Source organism: Drosophila novamexicana, unplaced genomic scaffold (genome assembly GCF_003285875.2).
Source record: "Drosophila novamexicana strain 15010-1031.04,08,12 unplaced genomic scaffold, DnovRS2.1 tig00001222-arrow-arrow-pilon, whole genome shotgun sequence".
Lineage (NCBI taxonomy): Eukaryota > Metazoa > Arthropoda > Insecta > Diptera > Drosophilidae > Drosophila > Drosophila novamexicana.
The window spans coordinates 365,733-392,244 of record NW_020824845.1 but is presented as its reverse complement, the minus strand read 5'-3'; the positions used below and the strand labels follow the sequence as shown (position 1 = coordinate 392,244).

At 37.3% G+C, this 26,512-nt stretch overlaps 1 protein-coding gene across 1 annotated transcript; it reads right to left on the bottom strand.

Moving 5' to 3' along the window:
• Positions 1–920: 920 nt before the first annotated feature.
• Positions 921–26,397, bottom strand: LOC115766745 (paired box protein Pax-2a). The gene is made up of 8 exons (XM_030710721.1): positions 26,343–26,397; positions 21,299–21,464; positions 17,466–17,663; positions 12,586–13,091; positions 6,776–6,861; positions 5,406–5,658; positions 3,040–3,147; positions 921–1,864 (listed from the first exon to the last, which is right to left on the bottom strand). Exons 1-8 carry the CDS (start codon positions 26,395–26,397, stop codon positions 1,704–1,706), a joined length of 1,533 nt encoding a protein of 510 aa, XP_030566581.1. The 3' UTR covers positions 921–1,703.
• Positions 26,398–26,512: the final 115 nt, after the last annotated feature.

Sequence of the window (26,512 nt, the reverse complement as noted above, 5' to 3'; positions counted from 1 at the left end):
AAAATAACATTCTTTTATACGATCACTATGTACAATTTCAACATATGTACATACATATAGGTAATTATTATAATTATGCATGTAAATTTAATATATAATATAAATCAAAATCTAAGCCTAGCACATAAATTACATATTTTAAAAGTTTTCGAAAAACTTGCATACATAGTTTTTGGTTGAGTTTCTCTTGCTAGAGATTTTGGTTTCAATTTTTATCCTATTAAGAAGCTGAATTTAATTATTTCTTATTATATTTTGCTAAAACAAAACATTTGAGTACATATACTCGTATCCAGTTAATGTATTATACTACTCGGTTCACAAAGTGTAAGAATCGATATTTGCCAAAGTTCCAGTATAGAAGAGTGCGAATACCCTTAGCCCATTGAAAATCGGTAAAATAAAAAGGGTACAATGTTTTTTATGCAAATGTAACAGGCAGAAGGAAGCATTAAGTATATATAATCTTGAGCAGAATGTCGAAAAGTACAATTCCTGAAACTTCAAAATATATATTCTTCTGTACCATATGCAGAACAAGCTTATCATTTTAATACCCTGCAGAGGGTATTATATTTTTGGCTCGAAATGTGTGACGCAAGGAAGGAGACATCTCCGAACCCATAAAGTATATATATTCTTGTTCAGTATCGACAGCTGAGTCGACATAGCCAAGTCCGTCTACCCGTCTGTCTGTTTCTATGCGAACTAGTCTCTCAGTTTTAAAGCTATTGTCATGAAACTTTGCAGAAGTTCCTCTTTCTGTTGCAACCAATATATATGTCGGAAATGGCTGGATCGGACCACTAAATCACATAGCTGCCACTAGAACAATCGGTCGAAACTTAATTTGTTGTACTGAAAACATTTTGTTTTTTTTTTTAAGAAAAGTAGGCATTCGGCATGCCGAAGATAGCTCTTCTTATTCGATTTTTTTGATTTATCCGGCATTCTCAAAATGTCGACAAAAATTGAATTGACGAGATGGTAATAGATTGATACTTCAAATTGTGTATGTAGTTTCTCGTATAGTGAAACAGATTACAAATATTTACCTTTTGGATACCTCCTCTTGGAAAAATTGTATTAGAAATAACCAAAAAAAAGGAAATGAAAAGCGTTGCGATTTAATATAAACACACTGTTGAGGGCCACATTCCAGGGTTCAGGGTACAGGGTACAGGGTATCTCCTAATTAGGCACTCCCGTCTAGAGCTAGAAATCTTACTTGTTTCGACTGATTTAATCGGCAACTACGATGTGAACCGAGTATTGAGTCGGTATTCGACATTCGACTGCAACGTTCTTAGTTGATATATTATATTGTAATCTTAATAATTATTAATACATATTAGTATGTTAAGGTCTGGTTGAAGTATCGTTTGCTGCTCATTATCTCAAAATGCAATACCTACCGATCAATTTTTAAATGCAAATAAACTAATGTATGAGAATTGTTCTCGTTAAGTTCAGTTCATCTTCAATTCGAATAACAACAGACTTGTTGTCTGTCTTTCCTTGCCTACTTTTAGATAAATACCTTTAAGTACTTGCTATATATGTATGTTTCTTTGGAACAGTTGTTAAATCTAAACACTCCTTGTTTTTCCAGTTTCTTTCCAGTGTCTGCTTTTACGAAGATCCATCAGGCATTCTAATGATTGGTCGATGAATAATAATTGTTGTTACCTTCTGCTGCTACACTAAACAAGAAATATATCTGAAGTTTCCGACTTTGTGCACGCACTGCCCGTCGGCGATGCGGCGGAGACCAGGGAGTTGGCCCTGGTCGCGGCAAGCGGGGACCGTAAATCCTGGTTAAGGGACGCCTGATTCTGGCCGCCTTCATAGTAGTACGATGAATCTGAAGGGAATAAACATTTCAAGTTAGTTTTGAATTCGTCTTTTTGGAAGGGAAAAGGCTATAATAGGTAACATGAGCTAATGGCATAGCACGGAGTCATTCACGACCCTATAATATATAATATAATAATATATATATTTTCTTGGGAAGCATCAATAGGTAAGTGGATCTACAAAGCATAAAAATCGTAAACAACAATATAGATAGAGAGAAAATGAAAACTAGAGATTTGCTCAAAAACACGAGTTCGATATATATTTTGATCGTTTACTTGGAAACGGGGCAAGTTATTGAATATCGGAAACAAACTCGTGATGCGCAGGCACTAGGAGGACATACATACCAAATTTTAAGTCTCTAGCTCTTATATGTTCTGAGATCCTTGCGTTCATACATGCGGACGGACAAACAGACGAACATGGCTAGATCGACTTGGCTATCGATGCTGATCAAGAATATATATTCTTTATAGGGTTAAAAAAGCTTCCTTCTGCCTGTTACATATATTTACACAAATTCATTATAATAAACAATTGTTCATCATTTTCTATTGATAACTTGTTAAGACGGGGTTTCAGGAAATTCCATCCGCAAGTGTGGAAAAATCGCGAAAAACGTGTGTTTGAAACTTTTTTGTTTATCATCCGATTGGTCTTAAACTCAATTTCAAAGATATTTGTTCAAATTTATTTGAAGGGTGTAGGTGTTTCACTCTTTATCAAAAATGTATTTCTCCTTGGTGGAAATGGGGGCCAAACATTTGGTAGATGACGTTTCGCGCTCAAATTCATTTTCAAGTATCTATATGAAAAATCATTTGGGACGTGTTTCACATTTTTCGCAGAATCAAAACATCCCCGGTAAAAAGTGTGATTCTAAGATTTTTTTGGTGAAGTTTTAAGTTTAGTCCTATTTGCTTCATTTTATTTTCAGAGCTATACAACCGTTTTCCGCAACACTGGTAAATTGGCGGAAAACGGTTGTATGAAAGTTGTTTATTTACCGTCAGATCAGTTTCAAAATATATTATATATATATATATATATATATATATATATATATATATTTTGAAGGCAGCTAGAATGATGGTAAAGGTAGCTCGGCGCTCTGCACGGGGCTCTGTCGGACACGCCCAACTCGTACTAGTACCGAGTTGTTTGCTTATGGTCACTTACTTATTAGGCCGCTGCTAGTACCGTAGCTGTAGGATCCGTAGGTGCCGCCATATTGTGTATAGGCGGGACTGTAGGCGTAATCCGCACTGGGCACTACCGAGCCGCACGCTGCAAGAGAATAATTCGTTTGATTAATATCAAATGTGTAAGTTAATGAAAACCATATTGAAACTAATGAAGAGTAGAACAAATTATGCAAGCAAATTAATCAACATATAAATAAATATGCGAACATTTCTATCTTAAAACTTTGCAATTTTTGATGCCTGATGAGCCTTAGATATATTATTGACTGTAGGTAAAAAAACCGTAAGTGCCACCACCAAGTATTGTGCTGAGAGATTGCCAGGAGTGCGAGAGTCGAGAGTAGGACAACTTGCCTGCGGAGTAGTGGCTAAAACTGGGTAGCATTGTGGGCGTGGCATATATAGCCGTGCTATAGTCGACATCAGGACGTCCTGCCTCGGCCGAGGAGGAGCTATTCGCATTGGCCAGAGGGACTATCAGAGGTGATGAGGTATTGGCGTTTCCATTGCTCGACAGCTGCTGCTGATGCTGCTGGTGATCCGGAACTGGAACTGGAACTGGTTCGGGCATAAGGTGAGCAATGGGTAGATGAAGGTTGTCCACATGGTTGATCCCGCGCTGCTTGCCCAAATCATTGCGCAGGCTTTTGTTGTTGGCATTCTCATCTCTGGCCACATCATGGACCGAGTCCTTTAGATTATCTACACTCGGCTCGCTTTGTTCATTTCTTATTGCCGCCAAGCTCGGCGAATTATTGCAATTGCCAGGACTTGCATCGTTAACACTTACCACCGCCGGGCTATTGGTGTTATCCAAGCTTGTAATTGTCGGGTAATTGCCGTTCTCAATGGCAATTGCTAATCAAAAGGCATCAATCATTTAGTTTAATTTATCTCAAATCTAAGTTATTACGCTCAAAACTGTTCGAGAAGACTTAAACATCGATTCTATTTTCTCTGCGGCTCTGTAGTCATTTTTCAATACAATAAGATTTAACTTTATAATATGGAATTATATTTCATTTTTTATTTTCCGAGTACGAATTCTGGTAACCTTTAGTTAACCAGTTTCTAACTTTGTTCCCAATAATGACCCTTGACCTCTACGCGCCTGATTTCCAAAATGGCCGCAGATGGCGAGTCTAGAACCTCTTTCCTCATCCTTTTGGCCAATGAACGTCACAAATGTGACACAAATTTGATTTTGGCCGAAGATCAAACTAACTAAAATTATTTCTACCTAATTTTATATAGTTTCAATTTAATTTCAATAGCCTTTAAAGCTTTCTGTTTAAAAGAACAGAGCAATAAACCAGTTTAAAATTGCACAGATCCGATTCGATATGGCAGACACATTTTTATACCCTGAACCCATTAAAAATGGGTATAAGGGTATATTGTATTTGTGCAAAAGCCAAATGTATGTAACAGGCAGAAGGAAGCATCTCCGACCCCATAAAGTATATATATTCTTGATCAGCATCAATAGCCGAGTCGATCTAGCCATGTCCGTCTGTCTGTCCGTCCGTTCGTCCGTCCGCCCGTTCGTCCGTCCGTCCGTCCGTATGTATAAACGCAAGGATCTCAGAACCTATAAGAGCTAGAGACCTAAAGAGGTTCTCCCGAGTAAGTTATCGATTATCGGAAACAAACTCTGCGCAGGAACTAGGAGCATCTACTTCTGAAATTTCTGAGACCCTTGCGTTCATACATACGGACGGACAGACAGACGGACATGGCTAGATCGACTCGGCTATTGATGCTGATCAAGAATATATATACTTTATGGGGTCGGAGATGCTTCCTTCTGCCTGTTAAATACATTTGGATTTTGCACAAATACAATATACCCTTATACCCATTTTTAATGGGTTCAGGGTATAAAAATAAATAAATAGATAAATAAATAAATTGTCTGCCTGTTTTGACCGTAGCTTCAGTTAAATCTTTAACATATTTTAAACATATATCTAATAAACGAAAACTCGTCTTGGCTGAGTGCTATTATTAATTATTGATAATTTCTTCGCTATTGTAGACCCTATGTCTTTTAGCTTGAGCTGGGATAAATGCTTGTAGCCTTTAGCAATTGCTGTGGGCAATGCCTTACCTGTGTAAAAGGGCGAAATGATTGGCTCCTGATTATTTGCACTGAATTTCATGTCTTGCAAGCTTAAAGGCATTAGGGGCGTCAAAGAACTGCCGCCTACAGTTTTGTCAAGAAATGTGCACAATTAAAATTATAAAATACGATAAAAATCCAAATGCAAAAATAATAACAATAATAATTTGACTGTTGTCAAGAGTAAAAGGAATTTGTTTCTTTTCGCATTTACTAACCGATTGAGGGTCCGATGGGCGGTGTGTACAGCGTGCTCTGGCCCTGGGATATGGAGGCTATGCTGTCGTACATCATGGACGAGTCGTTCCCCCCCACAGCACTCCCAACTCCTGGACAGGATATTGTGCTCGTCGAGTATCCATTTGGTGCCTCGAAATAGGCAGGGGCGCTACCTGTGCTGGTCGTTGTGAAGTTACCGAGCTCGGAGAGCAGTTTGTGCTCATCCTTGATGCACCATTTTCCAGACCAAATCTTGAAAGGTTTCATAGAAAAAATAAATAATCAATATTCGCAAATATAAGCAAAGTTTATTTGAACTTAACGTTTAATAACATTTCAAGGAGTTTTATTAGTTTGTTTTTTTAATCGGAATATTTTTTTATTTTTTTTTAATAATTATTTTAGTTGTCAAAACCTTTTGCAGCATTTCTGTATCAAAAAACTTTTTTAGGATTTGTTTTTTTTTTTTATACCCTGAACCCGTTAAAAATGGGTTTAAGGGTATATTGTATTTGTGCAAAATCCAAATGTATGTAACAGGCAGAAGGAAGCATCTCCGACCCCATAAAGTATATATATTCTTGATCAGCATCAATAGCCGAGTCGATCTAGCCATGTCCGTCTGTCTGTCCGTCCGTCCGTTCGTACGTCCGTATGTATGAACGCAAGGTTCTCAGAACCTATAAGATCTCAGAACCTATAAGAGCCAGTAACTTGAAATTTTAGATGTAGGTGCTACTAGTTCCAGTGCAGATCGAGTTTGTTTGTTGTTTGTTAAGAGCTAGAGTCACCAAACTTGACATATTGCTTCTTAAATAGAATATATATATATATATATATATATTTGATGTTGGAACAAGAGAGTTCAGGGTATCCCCTAGTCGGGAGCTCCCGACTAGAACCTCTTACTTGTTTGTATTTAAATTTGTTTGTTTTAGCTGAGTAATTGGTTACAAGTTACCTTATCTAAAGTGCTAAAACATAATTTCGGGGAATTCTAGCCTCAACTAAAAAAAACTCGATTTTTCAGTATTTTCGCTAAATCCACCTGTTCAGGTGAAAATTGTGGGCGAAACTTAAAACTTCTCAATTTTATGAATATATTTAGTTTAGCCGACCTTATGCTATAGTAAATAATATAAATGGAGATACAACGGACGGACCAGAAGACGACTTTGAAGTATTAAACTAAATTAAATATAGCATCTAATCTGAGGCAGCTTATTGAGCTGAATCTCTGTTCTAATAGCATTTGACAAATTTCAGTCTATAAACATGCCATTTACATCTCAACAAAAGACTTCCAATACTTTTAGAAGTATTTGAGTGACAACTCTATTGTTAATTACAAAATATTTAAAACACTTACATTTGTGTATATCTGATCTCCGCCGTAGGCCAAGCGCTGTCGCTTCACATCCTCTTCGGAATTCATGTTGACATCGCGATTCTCATCTGAAAGTGTGAATATTAAGCTTATATTTGTTCTTAAATTTGTTCAATTTTGCATATGTAATCTATGTAAATAATATGTGTGCTTATTTACTTGTGTTTTACTTGATTAATCCCTTCCTAATATTGGTGTCAGTATCTGCTTACATCTGTGTCGTGTGCCTTTCGTCTCTCACCCCCTTTATCTCACCCCAGGCTCGTGCTGTTAATTCAATTACGGCTGTTACATTTGCGCCGGACTCTTTTCTGACGGGACACGTGCCTGTTAAGTGCATTTGCGAGTAGCCAAGACGCAAATGTGCTTGAATAAATATGTTATACGCGAAAACAAGAAGGCTTAAGTGTCATATTGTAGCTCCCAGTTAATATGCTGACTTCCATTCAAATTGTAGCGATTTTTGATAAATTATTGGCTTCCATTTTGTGTACAACAAAAACACAGCCAAGTTCAACAAAAACACGTGCGACAATGATGACTCAAAAGCAATAAGAATCAATAGTGCCTTATTTGGAATGTATTGTGTTCCACTTTCGGAATTTCCGTAACACCCTTGAATTTAACAAATATCTTGATAACATGTGCTTTACGAATTGGCTGGCTAATTAAATTCACACACTCGACGACATATAATTGTAATTTTCGCGTGTCATCATAAGAACGTGAAACAAAGACTATCTTCGGCACACCGATGATTTAATATCCTTTAAGACCCAACCTTTTCATAATCCACACTCTTAGTGCTTTGCCCGTGTCTAAGAAACACAGGGAAAATAGTTAATGACGAGTATGGTTAAGATATCTGAAAAACAAAAAGTTTTCCATGCAAGAAGCTACTTTTCGACCGATCGTTCCTATGGCAGCTATGTTGTTCTGTTTTTTGGACAATTTTGGTAAATAATAAGAGCTAGAGTCACCAAACTTGACATATAGCTTCTAAAAAAGAATATATATAAATGCATTTGGTGTTGGAAGAAGAGGGTTCAGGGTATCCCCTAGTCGGGAGCTCCCGACTAGAACCTCTTACTTGTTTGATATTAGGTTTGATATTAGTCACTAGCTCCTATAGTCTCTGAGATGGGACGGAATAGGAATGTAAGCGCTTACATTTGGTCAAAACCATAATAGACCCAGAACATAAAAAAACAAAAAAGTTTTAATAATAATATCTCTGCTCAATGCTTTCTGCTGCTTGTTCATGAGATTCAATATTCATTCAAGATGTATATTTAATAAGTCAAGCCGAGACACAAAAATTACACTTCGCGGCAAACTAATCCGTAATTTGCATATCGCTGAATCTGTTTTGAGTAAGGGGGGATAGCAGGACACATTGCCTTGTGGCTACATTAGGGTCGTCATCTAACCGCAGCACATGCTTCAACAAGGCATCAAACCCCCGAAGCTGATCCAAAGAGATAACATCTCTAAAAAAGGCGATGGTTATTGGCTTTGGGCACTGCGCCGAAGCACTAAGGGATACGGAATCGGGCCGTAGTGCATGGGGTGATGGATGCCATTAAGTAATAATAATGCCATAGCATTTTAGATGGATTTCTAAATGGAACACGAGTCGCACTTGTCATTTTCAATAATCGCCCACAAACAGTAATTCAACAAAAATCGCACTCCAGGGGACAGTCGTCCGAAGGGGGGAAATTCGGCAGACAATGATGATGTTTCATTAAAAATTGCAGAACCATTTCACTTTGCTTTCCATAATCCATCACTATCCAAAACAATTGTAGTTACACAGGAATTCGATAGAATGTTCCTGCTGCTCCTTTTGCCAATAAAAGAGCAAAACAAGAAAGAGGTTCTATTCGGGAGCTCCCGACTAGGGGATACCCTGAACCCTCTTCCAACATCAAATGCATATATATATTCTATTTTAGAAGGTATATGTCAAGTTTGGTGACTCTAGCTCTTATTATTTACCAAAATTGCCCAAAAAACAGGATATCGATATCTATCGATATTTTTATCGATTGTTTGAAACGGAGTAAGTTATCGATTATCGGAAACAAACTCGATCTGCGCGGGAACTAGGAGCATCTACATCTAAAATTTCAAGTCTCTTAAAGGTTCTGCGATCCTTCCGTTCATACATACGGACGGACGGACGAACAGACAGACGGACATGGCTAGATCGACTCGGCTATTGGTGCTGATCAAGAATATTTATACCTTATGGGGTCGGAGATGCTTCCTTCTGCCTGTTACATACATTTGGATTTTGCACAAATACAATATACCCTTATACTCATTTTTAATGGGTTCAGGGTATAAAAAAACTTAAGCCTAAATCAGCTCCAGACTAGAGATGGGCGCAGGTTATGTTTTTACCGCACGTTCCAGCATGAACACGAGCACGAAACTTGCTTTTTCAAACACACACGGCAAAAATAAACAAAGTGATGGCCCGATAGGGTCAAACAAATTGTAATATTTGTTTTTCATAACTTTATTTAAGATTTCATTTAATTGGAAAATTGGCAAAAAATTTGCATTCCACAATTCATTACAATTTTAATAAAATGTTGTTTTCCAAAATTGCAATATAGGAAAGTCGAGATCTGCTTTTATTGCACACAATTTTCCTGACACAATATCAATTTGACAGCTGCTCTCTAATTTAATTTTTTTAGTAGCCTCACGCAGTTCCATCTCTAGTCCCGCCCCGACCTTCAACCTTCGGCTTCCTTTTGTGGCCCACACTTGTGCATTTACTCGAGATTGCTTATCGATTCCCCGAGGAATAGAGTTCAGTTGCTAAAGTGAATGTATGTAGTAGATACTTAGGCTTGAATTTGTGGCAAATTTGTTCAAATCATTTTGATTTCCGCAGAATGGGCAGAACGAAACTGAATATCTGGTCAAAGTGTCGTTAGGGGATGGAAACTGGGTGTGAGCATTGAGCTCCACCCTTCCAGATAGGATTACAACAATCACCTAGTGTACATTCGTGTCTATCGTCACATGTGTAAAAAATGGTAGTGATTTCTCAACTTGGATCAATTTTAAGTAAATTAATTGCAAATGGACATATCCACTCTGCAAGTGTACTAAAGCAAATGTAGTTTTTATACCCTGAACCCATTAAAAATGGGTATAAGGGTATATTGTATTTGTGCGAAAGGCAAATGTATGTAACAGGCAGAAGGAAGCATCTCCGACTCCATAAAGTATATATATTCTTGATCAGCATCAATAGCCGAGTCGATCTAGCCATGTCCGTCTGCCTGTCCGTCCGTCCGTTTTTCCTGTTTTTTTTATTGTGGTAAATAATAAGAGCTAGAGTCTCCAAACTTGACATATACCTTCTAAAATAGAATATATATATGCATTTGATGTTGGAAGAAGAGGGTTCAGGGTATCCCCTAGTCGGGAGCTCCCGACTAGAACCTCTTACTTGTTTGCTATGATACCCTTGAAGAGGGCCATAAAATGTTGCAAAGCAATCTGTAACGCTCTGAAGGTGACAACTTCGACTAGCTGATGCGATATAGCTACTGAGAATTTTCTTCTTATACAAACAAATTAATTTAACAAGAGGCTCTAGTCCGAACTACCCTACTAGGGGATACCCTGAACCCTTTTCCACTATAGATACAATTCAAAGGAGACGCGCGTCATACACGTCCACGTGGGGCGGACTAAATAAGTTTTATTTAATAACTTTTGTATTTTTTAACCGATATTGATGAAATTATTGTACTGTAGAATATTGTTTATTCTCAATTGCATTTAAACTGTGGCTCGAATTGGTGGGCCTGATTTAATCTAATCTTATCTTTAAAAACTTTTGTATTTCTTAACCGATCTTAATGAAATTATTGTACTATAGAATATATTCTCAATTGCATTTAAACTGAAGCTTGGCCTGGTTTGGTATTAGAAAACAAACATTCATGCATACATATATACACACATGCATACATACATGCGTGCATACACTAACATGCACACGCCCATACACGCACACATATACACTTATATCCCTTCGTATAACATACTTGTATATCTGTATAGAGATATGTATATATCTATATACTTATAACTGTTTATCATGGCTGACTGACTGATTGGTGATTAACGCACCAACCGTAAGAGCTAGCAAGCTGAAAATTTCCCCTTAGCTAGCTTATGTGATGGAGGCTAACGCTAAGGCGCGGTTTTGAAAATCGCGAAAAACTTTGGTATGACACTTCTTTGACATTCGACTGGCCTCAAACTAATTTCTTAAAAATCCCTTTAATTTCATTTCAGGGGTGTTTTACATGTCACCCTCGTGTTGATGTTTCTTTAAAATAATGAATTTAGGACGCGACGAAAAATGCACAGCTCTAAGTGGAAATTTGAGGTTAAAGGTTTTACGTGCTTCACACTTTTCGCAAACTTTGCCCCTCTAAATGCGGTTTATAGGTAGTCAGGGCGAAGTTTAAAAGTTTCTTCCGATCTGTCCTAAACTTATTATTCCGATTTCAGTGAACTTTCGCATTTTACCATTATTAATTTGTCCTGTTCAACGCCGGGTAATTTCTTCTACCAGAGTGTAAAAAGTATAGAGCTATATGATAAATTAATTCGAAGATGTTGGCTATATGAATAGTAAACTATCTTAAGAAACAAGAGTTTAATATTGAATAAGGAAGATGTTCTAGTCGGGAGCTCCCGACTAGGGGATACCCAAACAAATTAATAGAAGAAAGTTCCCTTGGCAGGGCTCGAATTTGCAACTGACCGCATTTCTTACTGTCGACTCTACTCAACAGCCACACCAACTTTGGTTTTTCTTAACCGATCTTTATGAAATTTTCTACAGTATATCTTATTGTACCATAGAATATTTATGTATTCTGAAAAAATCAATTGCATTTAAATTGTGATTTAAATTGGTTGGATACTTGAAATATCTATAATATTCTAGAAGCAACATATAATGTTTGGTGGCTCTAGCTCTTATTATTTACCAAAATTGCCCAAAAAACAGCATATCGATATAGATTCTTATCGATTGCTTGGAAACGGAGTAAGTTATCGATTATCGGAAACAAACTCGATCTGCGCAGGCACTAGGAGTACCTACATTTAAAAGTTCAAATCTCTAGCTCTTATAGGTTCTGAGATCCTTCGTTCATACATACGGACAGACGGACGACGGACAGACGGACAGAAAGACAGACGGACATGGCTAGATCGACTTGGCTATTGGTACTGATCAAGAATATATGTATATACTTTATGGGGTCGGAGATGTTTCCTTCTGCCTGTTATACACATTTGGATTTTGCACAAAGGCAATATATACCCATTTTTAATGGGTTCAGGGTATAAATACCCTTATACCCATTTTTAATGGATTCAGGGTAGAAAAACTAATTTTTTGGCTCATCTTTATCTATAAGAAAAAATATTAAAGCAAGAAACATGAATAAAATTAGTGTTAGATAAAACCAAAATATAATAGTTCAGTGTTGAAATAAAAATCGGATTCATGCAAGATTTCAACGCGATATTTTAAACTGATCACAGCCCATCATGGCGGAGCAAAGAGAATATTTTAATAATTATTCTGTCCGAATTGAAGAAGAATAGTAATAAATCGCCTTTTAATACATTATCTCACTCTTGAATTTCATTATATTTGTGTGCTTATGATTCCTATCTCTATCCTCTATAAACAGTGTATTTATTGCTTTTGTAGCAGAAATAAATAGGAAACTTACCGTGAACTTCATTTCGTTTACGCTTGAAATTTGAATCCGAGGTATTGTTGTTATTGTTATTTGTGCTACTGTTGTTGTTGTGTATATGATGGCCGTGCTGTAGACCCAGAATGCCGTTAATGCTATATCCCGAACCTGACGATCGCTGCTCTGTGCCCTGTTGACTCGTTGCTCCGCTACTGTTCCCATTGCTACTGTTCCCATTGTGCGGAGCAGCGCTGTTGCCGACGGCAGCGCCCGTTTCTTGCGCTGCAACTGCGCCCAGTCCCGTTGTACGCGCCACGACCGTCGCTGAAGTATTTGTGTTGTTGTTGTTGTTGCTGCTGGAGTTGTTGCTGCCATTGCCGTTGCCGGCGCTGGGCGCTTGGTGCTCGCTGACAGCGCCCGTGCTGCTGTCAAGGCTCTCAGTGCCAATGTGACCGTTGCTCAGGCTCGGCTGCATTTGCTGCTGCTGCTGGTGATGGTGTACGTGCTTTGCCTTTTCCGCTGCTTTATTTCGAACGATCCTGAAACGAGTGAAAAGAGCATCTCCAGTAATCATATATATATATATATATATATATATGTAGGTATATGTGCCCTAGTCGGAAGTGTCCGACTGATACCCTTACCACTTCTTGATTCCTAGTTTCTTTATATACTGTCAAAAGACAGATGGAGAGTAGTATAGCATAAAAGTATAAGACGCATGTCGATTATTAGTAATAAGGAATTATCGTTAGTCTGATTTGTGATGTTGAAGAAAAAGAAGAATTAAGTTAAAGTATATACATACATACATACATATATCAAATATAAATTATAATAATAGATAATCAAAGCCATGGAATGTATGAAAAACCATCCTGACAAATAATTACATTTTGTGGCAATACATTCATAGAAAAACGCACTGACATGGAAAATTATTGATCAGCATCGGCCCTTAAAGTCCGATCTTTTTCAAATGTTCAGGCCATAAACTTAGATTACATAAAGAATGTATTTTTTTCGAACTTTAGAGAAAAATGGTTTATGGAGTAGGTATCCACATACTATACCACAATGTGCACATCAAGTTTGATGCTTCCAGCTCCTACAATTTTCGAGATATCGACCAAAACGGAAAAACTTATTCTTAATAATAACAAATATTTATAACTTTGAGTGAAGCTAGTTGAAAACCCTTACGAGCTTTGCAGCAACACATTTGGAAAACAATCAAATAATCTAAATTTCTATAATATAAGTAGATACGGGCCACCCATATGTACTTCCCTTTCTGTTTAAACAGATCTAGCTGACAGGAGTCCTCGGGACTCTGTGTCCTGCAAATTTGGCAAGGGTCTGGCAACAAGCGCAAGATATCCTAGCAAGGATTTCGGGCAAAGAAAAATCTGTCAGAGTTTCTTTACAAAATTGCCAGTTAAATATTATTATATATATTTGTAAAGGTAGCTCGGCATGAGGTCAGGGTATATCCTAGTCGGGCACTCGGGACTTTTTCTATGTTCTTTTTTTCGTTACCATCTCTGTGTCCTGCAAATTTGGTAAGGATCTGGCGACAATCGCAAGATATCCTAAAAAGGAATTAATTACATCTCAAGCATTTGTCTCTCATATTCTATAATGTTTATGTATATAACGCTGTAATTGTCGCATTATACTAAATAAAGTCTTGTCTTGTCTCAGGTAAGCCGCGGGGAGTCAATGTGCGTAGAAATCCACTCTCTTTCCACCTTAAGACTCCATTGCACAACACCAGGCAACTGGGGACCGCTTGATACGGATTTTTCTATTAAATTAACCGAAGTTTTATGTCCATGGCCGCGGTAGTTGTGTTGGGTGAGAAAATAACTATTGTAATTTAGAGACCCCAAAACTTAAATAAGAGGGCAATTGACGGGCTCGTTAATTGGTTTCAAGCTTGCACTAAAACCCATATTAAGTCAACTGACTAACACAAAGTTGAGAGTACGTTTAAATATTGTGCAGAGCATGTGTACTTAAGTGCTTGGCTTGGAGGACATTTTGGCCTCAGAGGAGGGTTGTGGATTTGGCGGGCCAACTCAAGCAGAATCGAATCAAATTATGTTTTTCAAAAAGAACAATCTCACCGGGTTGAGATATAATTTTAAGAGGGTGCTGCCTGGCTGGCTAGTTGGACAGTGCACACAATTGGGACATATGTTTGGGATGCGCCTTCATACATCGATTTGTTTATTTCGCTTTGTTTGCCAATGAGGCAGGGGGAGGAGGGAAAAGGGCAGTCGATTGGCCTACGTTGAGTGCTGCGAAAGTCACTTTTAAAGCGCTTTTCCCCTGGGACTGCGACTGGGACTGGGCTGGGATTGAAGGGGAACAGGAAAAAACTGGACTGACACTTGCTGTAAGGGGCGGTAAATCTGTAAGCATACGTACTCATATACTCTCGCATATATATTTGTTACATGATTGAATCGTGCTCCGTAATCATTGCTCGAGTGACATTGAATCACACATTGTCGCATTAAGGCAAGTTAATGCTGATTATCCCTTGGAATACCCTCTTGAATTACCCATCGCATCTCGGTCACATCAAATGCCCTAATACCCGACGCTTTGCATACTGCTCGACGTGGCGAATTGATTCCGAATGGTTGCACGTGCCGCGTGTGGTTGCAGCAATGGATTTTGGCTTGGGTTTTGGTTGGGTTTCGGTTGGGGCAAGCGGAATGATGCCAATTCAGCTGTTTTCTAGCCAAGTTTGATTATTTTCAGTTGTTATTTTAAAATGATTTGGCTTTTTATACCCTGAACCCATTAAAAATGGGTATAAGGGTATTTTGTATTTGTGCAAAATCCAAATGTATGTAACAGGCAGAAGTAAGCTTCTCCGACCCCATAAAGTTCTTCAGTTCCCCATAAAGATTCTTGATCAGCAACAATAGCCGAGTCGATCTAGCCATGTCCGTCTGTCTGTCCGTCCGTCCGTCCGTCCGTATGTATAAACGCAAGGATCTCAGAACCTATAAGAGCTTGAAATTTTAGATGTAGATGCTCCTAGTTCCCGCGCAGATCGAGTTTGTTTCCGATAATCGATAACTTACTCCGTTTCCAAGCAATCGATAAAAGATATCGATTTCCTGTTTTTTGGGCAATTTTGGCAAATAATAAGAGCTAGAGTCACCAAACTTGACATATAGCTTCAAAAATAGAATATATATAAACAAATATATATTTCATGTTGGAAGAAGAGGGTTCAGGGTATCCCCTAGTCGGGAGCTCCCGACTTGAACCTCTTACTTGTTTTTAGAATACTTTTAACAATTTTGTAACACTGTCCGCGCTGTTTGACTGTTGAACAAATGCGGAACATTTTTGCGTGTTGACCTTAGTCGTCTCCCCTTGCGACAGCCGCCGCCCGAATTACAATTATTATTGTACCCGGTTAATTTATGGTCCTCAATCCTTGAGCAGCTGCCTGCTGGCATCCTTGGCCAAATAAAATGAATTATGGTCAAGGAGGAAGTGCGTACATTACGACGACGACAAAAATGATGATTAAGATGATGGCAGGAATGCTGCGCCGGAACACGGATAGGAAGCTGGCTTTTGTGGTGGTCGTGTGTCAAGCATTGTGCCGCAATTATGAACGCTGAAAACTACTTAGATATTTTTATTAGCCCTCGTGTTTGGCACTGTAAGCCGCACCCATCAACACGGACTTTGCCGGAAACGGATTCGGAAGTAAGCTGCATGACAGCAACCAAGCACTGCAAGACTAATACTCACTTGATGGTAACGACCACATCCAACTGTTGACTTTGTTCCAAGTCCACAAGTTTTCTGGTATGCGGGCTTACACATTGCCCAATCAGCGACGGCTTCTAATAGAGTCATATCGACTCACAGATACGTACTTACATGAACATATTATATTCTCTATATATAAAATTGACAGACTGACTGACAGACGGATTGCCCGACTGACTGGCTGATCGATTGATTGGTGAATAGCGTAGCTGAAATTTGCACTTCGGTTACCTATGTGATGGTGTGCACGTTAAGACGGGGGTTTGAGAATTCCACTAGCATGTGTGGGAAAATCGTGAAAAACGTTTTCAGAATTCCGATCGTATGCGTGAAAAATCGTGAAAAAGTTTTCTTTTATCAAGTTCATTGAAAAGGTGTTTCACACATTTCCCTGGTATATGTAATTGGGGCTCAAAGAATACATGGACGACGTGATGCGTTTAAATTTATTTTATAAATAATTTTAAAAGTGTCTCACATTTTTCGCAGCATCCAAAATCGTCTGTTGAAAATCGCGATAATTTGCAAAGCATGAAAATCGAATGAGAACCATCCTCTTGATAGGTAAAGCCTGTCAAGGGTTGTCCGGGCGAATGTTTAATTCTTGTCCGATCGGTCTTAAACTTTTTTTCAAAGCACTTTATAAAAACTAAATGAATGCGTGTTTCAGCGATCTCGGAAATACCACTAACACATATGGAAATTTACCGCACTTTGGTGAAAAATGCGGGTCAAAAGCCCAATGAAGGAACTTGTTTTTTCTGGTTCAAGATGTTCACCTCAAGACTAACATTGGCAGCAAACGTTCTTTATACGATCGACACACCAATTCTGACTGACTGAGCGTCGGACATGCAAGCGAGAGAGGTCGCTGGTTCAAATAAATAAAACTATAAAATTTCTAATTATTCACAAGGAAAGGAGCTAAAATAATAAATAGCTGAAACAATAATAATTAAGACCAGCCTGAAGTGAATAGAAAAACTTATCCGAGCTTTTTTTTTAAATAGAACATATTCCTTCTGCCTGTTTAATATTGATTTACTCAATTTTAATGGCCAAGCACTTGGTTTATAAGCCCAAATACGGGATAAAAATGTACTTACCGATTAATTGAGGACACGCTGGGGACATTATCCTGCGAACATATTCCCTCTGCCAGCAACCGATCACGAATCTCCCAGGCGAACATAGTAGGGTTCTCCCTCTTGTAGTTCGCAATGGCATCAACTACGGGTGGGGTTGCGACCTTGGGCTTGGACCCACCTATGACGCCTGCTTTAAAGCTACCAGTCTCGTAGTATCTGAAAATAAAATAAATAAATATATTATTGTATCTTAGAACTTTAATTGCCCAGCAAATGTAGGATATAAATAATTCTTGGAGTTGATACAAGCCATAAAATTATAAAACAATTTTCCACAATTATATAGAGAACTTCATATTCATAAGTTCAAGCTGTAGATTTAAGCTCTTCAAGAGTGAAATACAATTTGGACACAATAAAAATAAAAGTGGCGTATCTCCGATATAAAGATATTAGATCAAACATTACCATCGCATTACCATTATATATATATTTATATATTATGTTATATTATATTAAGAATAACGGCTGACAAAAATGATACCCAGCAGTAATCGGATTACCTTCAGCAACTATTTAAAATTGAGCCTTGTTATGGAATGCTGTATTAGCTCATCTCATTGTCATCATTCCACCTGTCCACCTGTCTAGCACCTGACTATTTGTCAACATGCTGAAATCAATCAACGCACAAAAAAAACACACATATAAGCCGTTGCCTCCATTTCCATTCGCCCCGTAGTTTGGGAAATGATTCCGGGACAAACTTCGGTGTCTGACCTTTTTTATACCCTGAACCCATTAAAAATGGGTATGTGTGCGAAATCCAAATGTATGTAACCGTCCGTCCGTATGTATGAACGCAAGGATCTCAGAACCTATAAGAGCTAGAAACTTGATGTTAGATGTAGATGCTCCTAGTTCCCGCGCAGATCGAGTTTGTTTCCGATAATCGATAACTTACTCCGTTTCCAAGCAATCGATAAAAATATCGATAGTTATCGATATCCTGTTTTTGGGCAATTTTGGTAAATAAGAAGAGCTAGAGTCACCAAACTTAAACCTATCGATGATTTGATGGTGCGCGGGAAATAGGATGATCTACGCTTAAAACTCTAAGGGTCTAGCTCTTAAAATTCTCAAGACGCATTTACATATGGGGACAGAAAATCTAATCGTCTCTAAATCTCTATATATTAAATTGTATGACTGACTGACTGATTGGTGATCAACGTACAGTCCAAACCGTAAGAGCTAGGAAGCTGAAATTTTCACTGTAGTTACCTTATGTGATGAAGGTGCACGTTAAGACGAGGTTTCGGGAAATTCCACCCGCAAGTATAGAAAAATCGCGAAAAACGATTGTATGAAACTTTTTTGTTAGCCATCAGATTGGCCTCAAACTTATTTTCAAAGATTTTTGCTCAGATTCATTTAAGGGGTGATTCGCACATTTTGGAAAATCTATCCCTTCTTGGTGGAAATAGGTGTCAAAGATTTGATGGGTGACTTTTTGCGCTTAAGTTCATTTCCTAGGATCCTTAAGAAAAATCATTTGAAACCTGTTTTACATTTTACGCAGAATCAAAGCATCCTCGGTAAAAAGTGGAATTCAACAATTTTGTTGGTGATTTAATTTTATCCGAATTGCTTCCAAATTATTTTTAAATCTATACATACAAACAAACTTAATGAATACGTGTTTTAACGATTTGGGAAATTCCACCCGCAACAGTGGTAAATTAGCGGAAAACGTTTCTATGAAAGTTGTTTGTTTACCGTCCGATCAGTTCCAGAATCATTTTCAATCTTTTTGAGATGTTTAAAAACCAATTTTAGAAAATATTTTCTGAATCATTTGTATTTTTTATGAGAGAAATTAAGAAATAAGGAACATTTTTCCCAATTACAATTTTAGGACAAAAAAAAATACTCTAAAAAACAATCAAGTTTCAAAAAACAATTAAAGAAAATATATTTCTGAATTATTTTCTTTTGTTATGAGAGAAATTAAGAACATTTCCTTTATTGAAATTTTAGGTAAACATTTTTTGTTTGAGTGTAATAACTATAACGTCAAATATCGGCGCACATCAGCGCGGACACCTTGATTAATGCAAACATTCTCATACGGAACCACAAATTTTACCATTTCAATTACAAACAATTTAAATGTCAGCCATCGTTTAGGTCCCGGACAATGTTTTCCTATGATGCAAGGTTGAGGAGAAAGCCAAAGCCAGCGACATATGATTACACCCAGTCCTGGCCAGGACATGCGCTCGCAGAGATTTATTATCCTATTTGCATTGGATTTTGTGGTCAACTCAAACCTTGTACACACGGGATGTAACGACTGCATGCATTTATCTGCTCCCTCTCTCTCTCTCTCCCCCATTTCCCTCTGCTTTCCCTCTAGTGTACACCTACAACAACATCTGACAATGACGGAATATACATATTAAGCCTGCCGTAGTATACAAAGTCAGCGAAATTACAATTTGTAGAGGAATTTTGAGTTGTCAGTAAAATATACACTTTAAGAAATAGCACACATATACATGATGGGGTTTATTCATTTGTAAAAAAAACCCTTTTGTCGCCTATTAACAAAAACGAAAGCAAAAATTATTATTATTATTAAACATAACAAAAGAAAGTACATAACACATTCGGCTCAGTCGGAAGATGCGGCCGACCCTTAATCGGGACGAGTTCGAAAGAATTTCGAGCTGCGCCAGCAACAGATCCATCATAAGGCTCCAAATGATTGAATCTCAGATAGAACCCTGCGGACAGCCACGAAATACATGCATTTTATTAAAAATAATTAAAATTGGTAGTTGGACGAAATTTAGAACTTTGCCCATAAAATCTTGAGTCTGAAGGAAATTTTTCGTTAAGGAGTGAAAAGTGTGAAGAATCTCTCAAATGAATCGAATAGTTAACAATGGAATTTCTTAAAACCCCGCCTTAATGTACGACATTTACCAGATTTTACAGGCAGGATATACAGGTTTATATAACGAGATGTACCAGTATACGTTGCGATAAGAAAAATCTTATTCTTGTATTGAACGATTTTTGCCAGAGACTTATATTTTGGGGAATTTATTCTTGTATGTCATTTTAACGACAAGTTTCGATGCTGGCCTCAAATTCTAAATATCGTTGTTAGCAAAGTTTCCTCAGCATATCGCAGAGATAAGAACAGGAAAGCATAGAATTTGGTATGAAAAAAATAATTCACTTTTTGTACCCTGATGTATGTATGTGAAATGCAAATGTATGCAACAGGCAGAAGAAAGCAAATTCTTTTTATCAGGATCAATAGCTTCTATAAAAGTATATACGGATCAAATATCAGGTGGCTATCGCCACAGGTAAATAAAATAAAGAGCCCAATTGAAACTGTCCACAAATCCAAGCCACAATGCTATTGTCTTTTTGAGAATATGCAAATGTTCTATAGCACAAAAAGATCTACAGCTGAAAATTTCATACAGAATGGTTAAGATTTGATTAAATAAAACGTTTTTTGGCAAGCCACGTGGTAGCACGAATTCCAAGAATTTCTGTATGCATATACATAAGTTGTATTGCATAATATTTAAATTAATTTTCTTTTCTTTTTGCACTCAATTCTTGGTATGGCCGTGAGGTATGAGGCGACGGCAAGCGGTTTGGGTCGCTTGAGTTCGTCTCCGTCGCAGGGAACTCTTTTTTTTTTAAATTTATTTTTATTTATTTTATTTTAAATGCGATTGTTATAGCAGATCAGATCATATCTGCTAAGCGGGCGCTTTTGAACAGATCGCTTTTGGTTTTTTATTAATGAATAATTTACTAACCTTGATAATATCTTTGAAACGCAGCCATGGCTCACTCGTAACTGGCGTGATATATCGCACGGACGGACGCCGTTGTGTGCCAGCTCCACGATTCGCTGACGGACGACGTCGGGTAGGGGCCGACCGTTAACGAACACGCCTCCTAATTGATTGACGCCCCCGTGACCTATGTTGAAATAAGTGGAAAAAACTCTTGAATAGTGGTAAAAGTGGTAAGTCCTAGGTTTAGATAGTATTTATCTAGTATTAAGTGCAAATAATATGTTTAATCAACAATTGCATGTGGGAACTATTCCAATAAGAAACAAGTAATAGGTTCTAGTCGGGAGCTCCCAACTAGGGGATTCCCTGAACCCTCTTATTCCAACATCAAATGCATATATATATTCTATTTTAGAAGCTATATGTCAAGTTTGGTGACTCTAGCTCTTATTATTTACCAAAATTGCCCAAAAAACAGGATATCGATATCGATTTTTATCGCTTGGAACGGAGTAAGTTATCGATTATCGGAAACAAACTCGATCTGCTCGGGAACTAGGAGCATCTACATCTAAAATTTCAAGTCTCTTAAAGGTTCTGAGATCCTTCCGTTCATACATACGGACAGACAGACGGACAGACAGACGGACATGGCTAGATCGACTCGGCTATTGATGCTGATCAAGAATATTTATACCTTATGGTGTCGGTGAAGCTTCCTTCTGCCTGTTACATACATTTGGATTTTGCACAAATACAAAATACCCTTTTACCCATTTTTAATGGGTTCAGGGTATAAAAAAAGGTGGAACCGATAGTAACTAGAATAAGGTTTTATGTCTACCTAAAATTGCACACATATCATAGAAATGAGAAGCGCATAGAAGGGATGTCTTCGACCCCATAGAGCTATTAATCTCTCTTAACAGCCAGATGTCCGTCTTTCTATTCATATAAAAAACGTGTTATAAAATAAAAAAATGGTTGGACCTAAACCGGAGCCTTAAAAGCTTTAAAAAAACTAAAGGAATAAAGGTTATACAAATAACACTGACTTGATTTATAAGGGATATATTATCAGTTGGTAAATAAATCAAATGTTTATACGTCTTCAGGTTCTTAAGTATTTCGGAGGGATAACAATTGAATTATCCAATTTTTTCTGCAGAAATTTGAAACTGAGCTTAAAACCGATCGGACAAAAAATTACATTTGTTCATATGACATTGAATTTCTTCACCCTTGTACTGGACTTATATAATCTTTAAAATGTACACATAGCTTTTCGCCCAGATTCCGGTCATCGGAAGTTGAAATTTTCGAAATCTAAATTGATATAGTCGATCGATCCGATGAGTTTCGAAATTTACCATTTACCAAGCTCTAAGTGAAAATTCACTATGTTCCACATATTAGAAATAATTGGAAGTAAATTTAAAGTGCAAGGTTGAATAGATAAGGCTTACATCATACTCCGATCGGCCTTATTTATAGTCGAATCTCTATAAAAGCATTTAATGAACACTACGGGTGATTAATATCTGATAGAAAAGATTGTAGCTAACTTGTGGTTTTTCCCTGTGGTAATTTATTTATGTTTTACAGAACTGCTAATTATAAGCCGCAGACGAAGCATCGAGTGTCATGCGAGGAGAACAAGAAAGAGGCCGCCTTTAATTGGTCAGAAGAGATCTGTCCTAATGACAAGCACACAACTAAAGACAACAACCAAAACCCAACCAAGGCGGGAGTCGTTTCCACATCATTTACTTTCTGCACTTAAATTTCGCACTTGATATGCAATTGCTAATTAAGTACGAACTGCTTGCAAACAGTCTCAGAACATTTAAAACATGCTCTGAAATTTGTTCACCATTCGGAAGGCGTATTTTTGGAAGTCGCGAAAAAATCAGATCAACTTTGTGCCAACCTAAACCTTTCCAAATATTCCAGTTTCCTTTTAAACATGCAAAAAAACACACGGACTCCGGCTGTACTTCTTTCATGGAAAATGAACTCTTGAATCGCATCGGTGCTCATAGTCCGATCTTTTTTTTGAAAAATTCCACCCGCATGGACGGAAAAGTAGCAAAAAACTTTTGTATATCCGATCGGCTTTTGAAGTGCAATGGGCGAAGTTTCGAGTGTAAGCTCTTTTGGAAAGTATATTTAAGTCGAGTTTCACACTTTTCCCAAAATGCAGAGTTCTTGGGGGAGGCTTAAGTTTCGTCCAATTGGTTTCAAACTTATTTGCGCAGATCTCTGTTCAAATTCCTTTGTGGGGTGTGTCACAAGATTTGGTGGGTGAAAATTCGGGTTCGAATACAATTCCACTTTTTGCAAAATCCACGGCTCGTTGGTGGAAAATGCGGTTTAAAAATTTTATAAGCGAAGTAATTAGTTTAGTCCTATTTGCTTCAAAGTTATACCTATGCTAAAAAAAAACTCGTGTTTCAGGGACTTTGCAAATTCCACCTGCAAAAGTTGTAAAATTGATGGCAATCATTTTGGCTTCAAAATCATTTTCAAAGATTTGAAAATAAAATGATCATTTGAGAAGTGTTCCAAACTTTTCTTGGATAATAAATGCTGGTTAAAGAATGCCAGGGCGTAATTTTTAAATACGCTCCAATGGCCTCAAATTCATATTAAAACCGAATTCCACCCGCAACTGTGGAAATTTGGCGGAATGTGCCATTTTTTGTTTACCATCGGCTCGGCGTCAATCTCATTTGAAACGATACTTGTGAACATTTATATGATATGTTCTTCGTAAAATTGGCCGCTCTAGAATCGAAAATGCGGGTCAATTGTTTAATGCGAGAAGGTGTTTTTTTTGTCTTCAAGATTCAAAACTTAGGTTAATTATTTAATGGTCTTTAAGCCCGTTTTTAAATAGACGCTGAGTTCAGGATAATAGATTTAAATTTTTCATGGGCGGAAACTGGGCGAAAAAGCATAAGGTCCATAATTTAAGATTAGAATACCCGATATTTTTGGTCTAATTAGCCTTAGAGTCGGAGGTGCGTCCTTATGGCCGTTTGCATGCATCATTTAGTTCTTTTACCCATTTGAATGGGTTGAGGAAATAACAAGCAAGAAATGTTTCGACTGTGTTATATTAGGTCACACTCTAATAATAGATTAAAACTTGTAAGAGTAGTCTTTGTTACATATTTAATCAGTCTAGCTCTAAAACTGAAGATGATATAGATCGATACCCGATAATCATAAAACTTTATTGGGTGAGGAAATATACGAGCATATATCCAACAACTGACAACTCTGACTTCAAAAGCGCATTCAAACAATACATTTTTAATGTAAAGGACCTTAATTCTTTTTTATAATTTTTTGATTGACTGGGACTTCGACATTATCTTATATATATATCCCATATCTTATACCTTTGGCATCTTAGCTTGAATACATTTAAGTTAGTTGTTTTGAAGGCTTGACAAAGACCAGCTCAGCTCATCTGTCTACTTATCTGCCTTGCCAGAACTTTTAAGTCCAAACTCAATTTGAATATGGACTCCCGATGTCCGTTAATTCATTTGGCGCGTGATCCTGATCACAATATCACACTATAATATTACGAAGAACATAAGAGGACACGAATTTGATACTGTTTTAGGGGCGCAGCGGGATACGAGCTGGAGTCCTGCATTGGAACAAAGGACCTTTGAGTGGCTGACAGAGTGCCAAATGGCAAATGCCATTGTCATTTAATGAACTATTGATTTTCAATGGATGTGCTCATAACTAATAGATATTGTTTTCATACAAAACACACAGCTAGCTAGCTCGACCCTCGTCTCAACAATGTGTTTGTATTCTCTTTGTGCATTATTTTTGCTTTCTGTCAACTTCGATTATTATATTTAACGCCAGCTTGCTACCAGGTACGAGTATTGTGCCACATCTATTCATTGTATTAATTTAGAAACTATATTGGTAAACGATTTTTCGATTGGATGCGATTAACGACCTGGACAGATTTAAGCTCAGAGGCAAGCTATCTGTCTATATCTTAGCCCGTTTGTCCTGATCAACGTGAGACGGGGAAACACGCGGAAAATTCGTGGAAAATGAAAACGATCATTCGATCGGATCAAATATTTACTCAAATTATATACAATATATATACTCAAACCAGAACCGACTGCAACCGATCTCAGTAAAAATAAAAGAATATAAAACATTTAAAAAATGTAAGGTCTTTCATAAAATCAATAAATATTTTTTTGACGCCCAAAAATTTGAACATGTCTCAGATACTATAAGATAATGTGATAGTGTGATAGTGACTTACACTTCAAGTTTCGTTCGACCAGATGCAAAGTTCTATACAATAATTAGTCAAAACGTGTTACACTCGTTTTGGACAATTCCCACATAAGTATGAATTTCATTACGGAAACTGATCAAACATTTTAAAATATTTTAAAAGTTAGCGCAAAACTTTTTATAAAAGTAATTAAAAGGGCTTTTCTCATATTTTGATTGTGTAAGAGTAGCGCTCAAAATTCGTGTGATTGATAAATATATATAAATAATAGATAATATAAGAGAGGTTCTTAACCTATTGCGAATATACAATATCCATTGTAAGACATCATCAAAAAAATGTAGTTCTGAGAGAAAGGAAAGCATCAGATTCGTCTTTTAAGACATATAAGGAATATGTATACTTTAAGAGTTTAGAACGAACTTAATTTTCAGATAACAAACTCGTCTGTCAACGAAGGTTCCTTACATCTACATCTACGTTTGATTTTGAGTAAAGGCATTTTTTGGCTTCCTCAGACCAATTGACCAACAATGAGATTAGATATCTTCAACAAGAAGTCAATTTCGAGCTTAGACTTTTTAACATATAACTCCTATATCATATCGGAATGTATAAGTATATATAGTAGAAGAAACAAACTTAGAATCGAAACAAAATGGACATCTTGTAATCGTCTCTACTTGTGAGGTAGTATTTTTTTTTTTTTTTTGGGGAAGGGGGTAAATCACATGAGAGTTAAATACTTGAAATGTATGTAAGATTATATACATGTGTAATATTCCATCATGTTTTGATTGTAACGATACGCCGTTGAGAGATCCATGTTGGGCGCTGCTGCTGTGATATTAATGGGTATAATATTTATGGATATATTCCCGCGAAATCGGGAGCACAGTGTGACACACAAAATACACAATATCCGACACAAATTGGAGTTG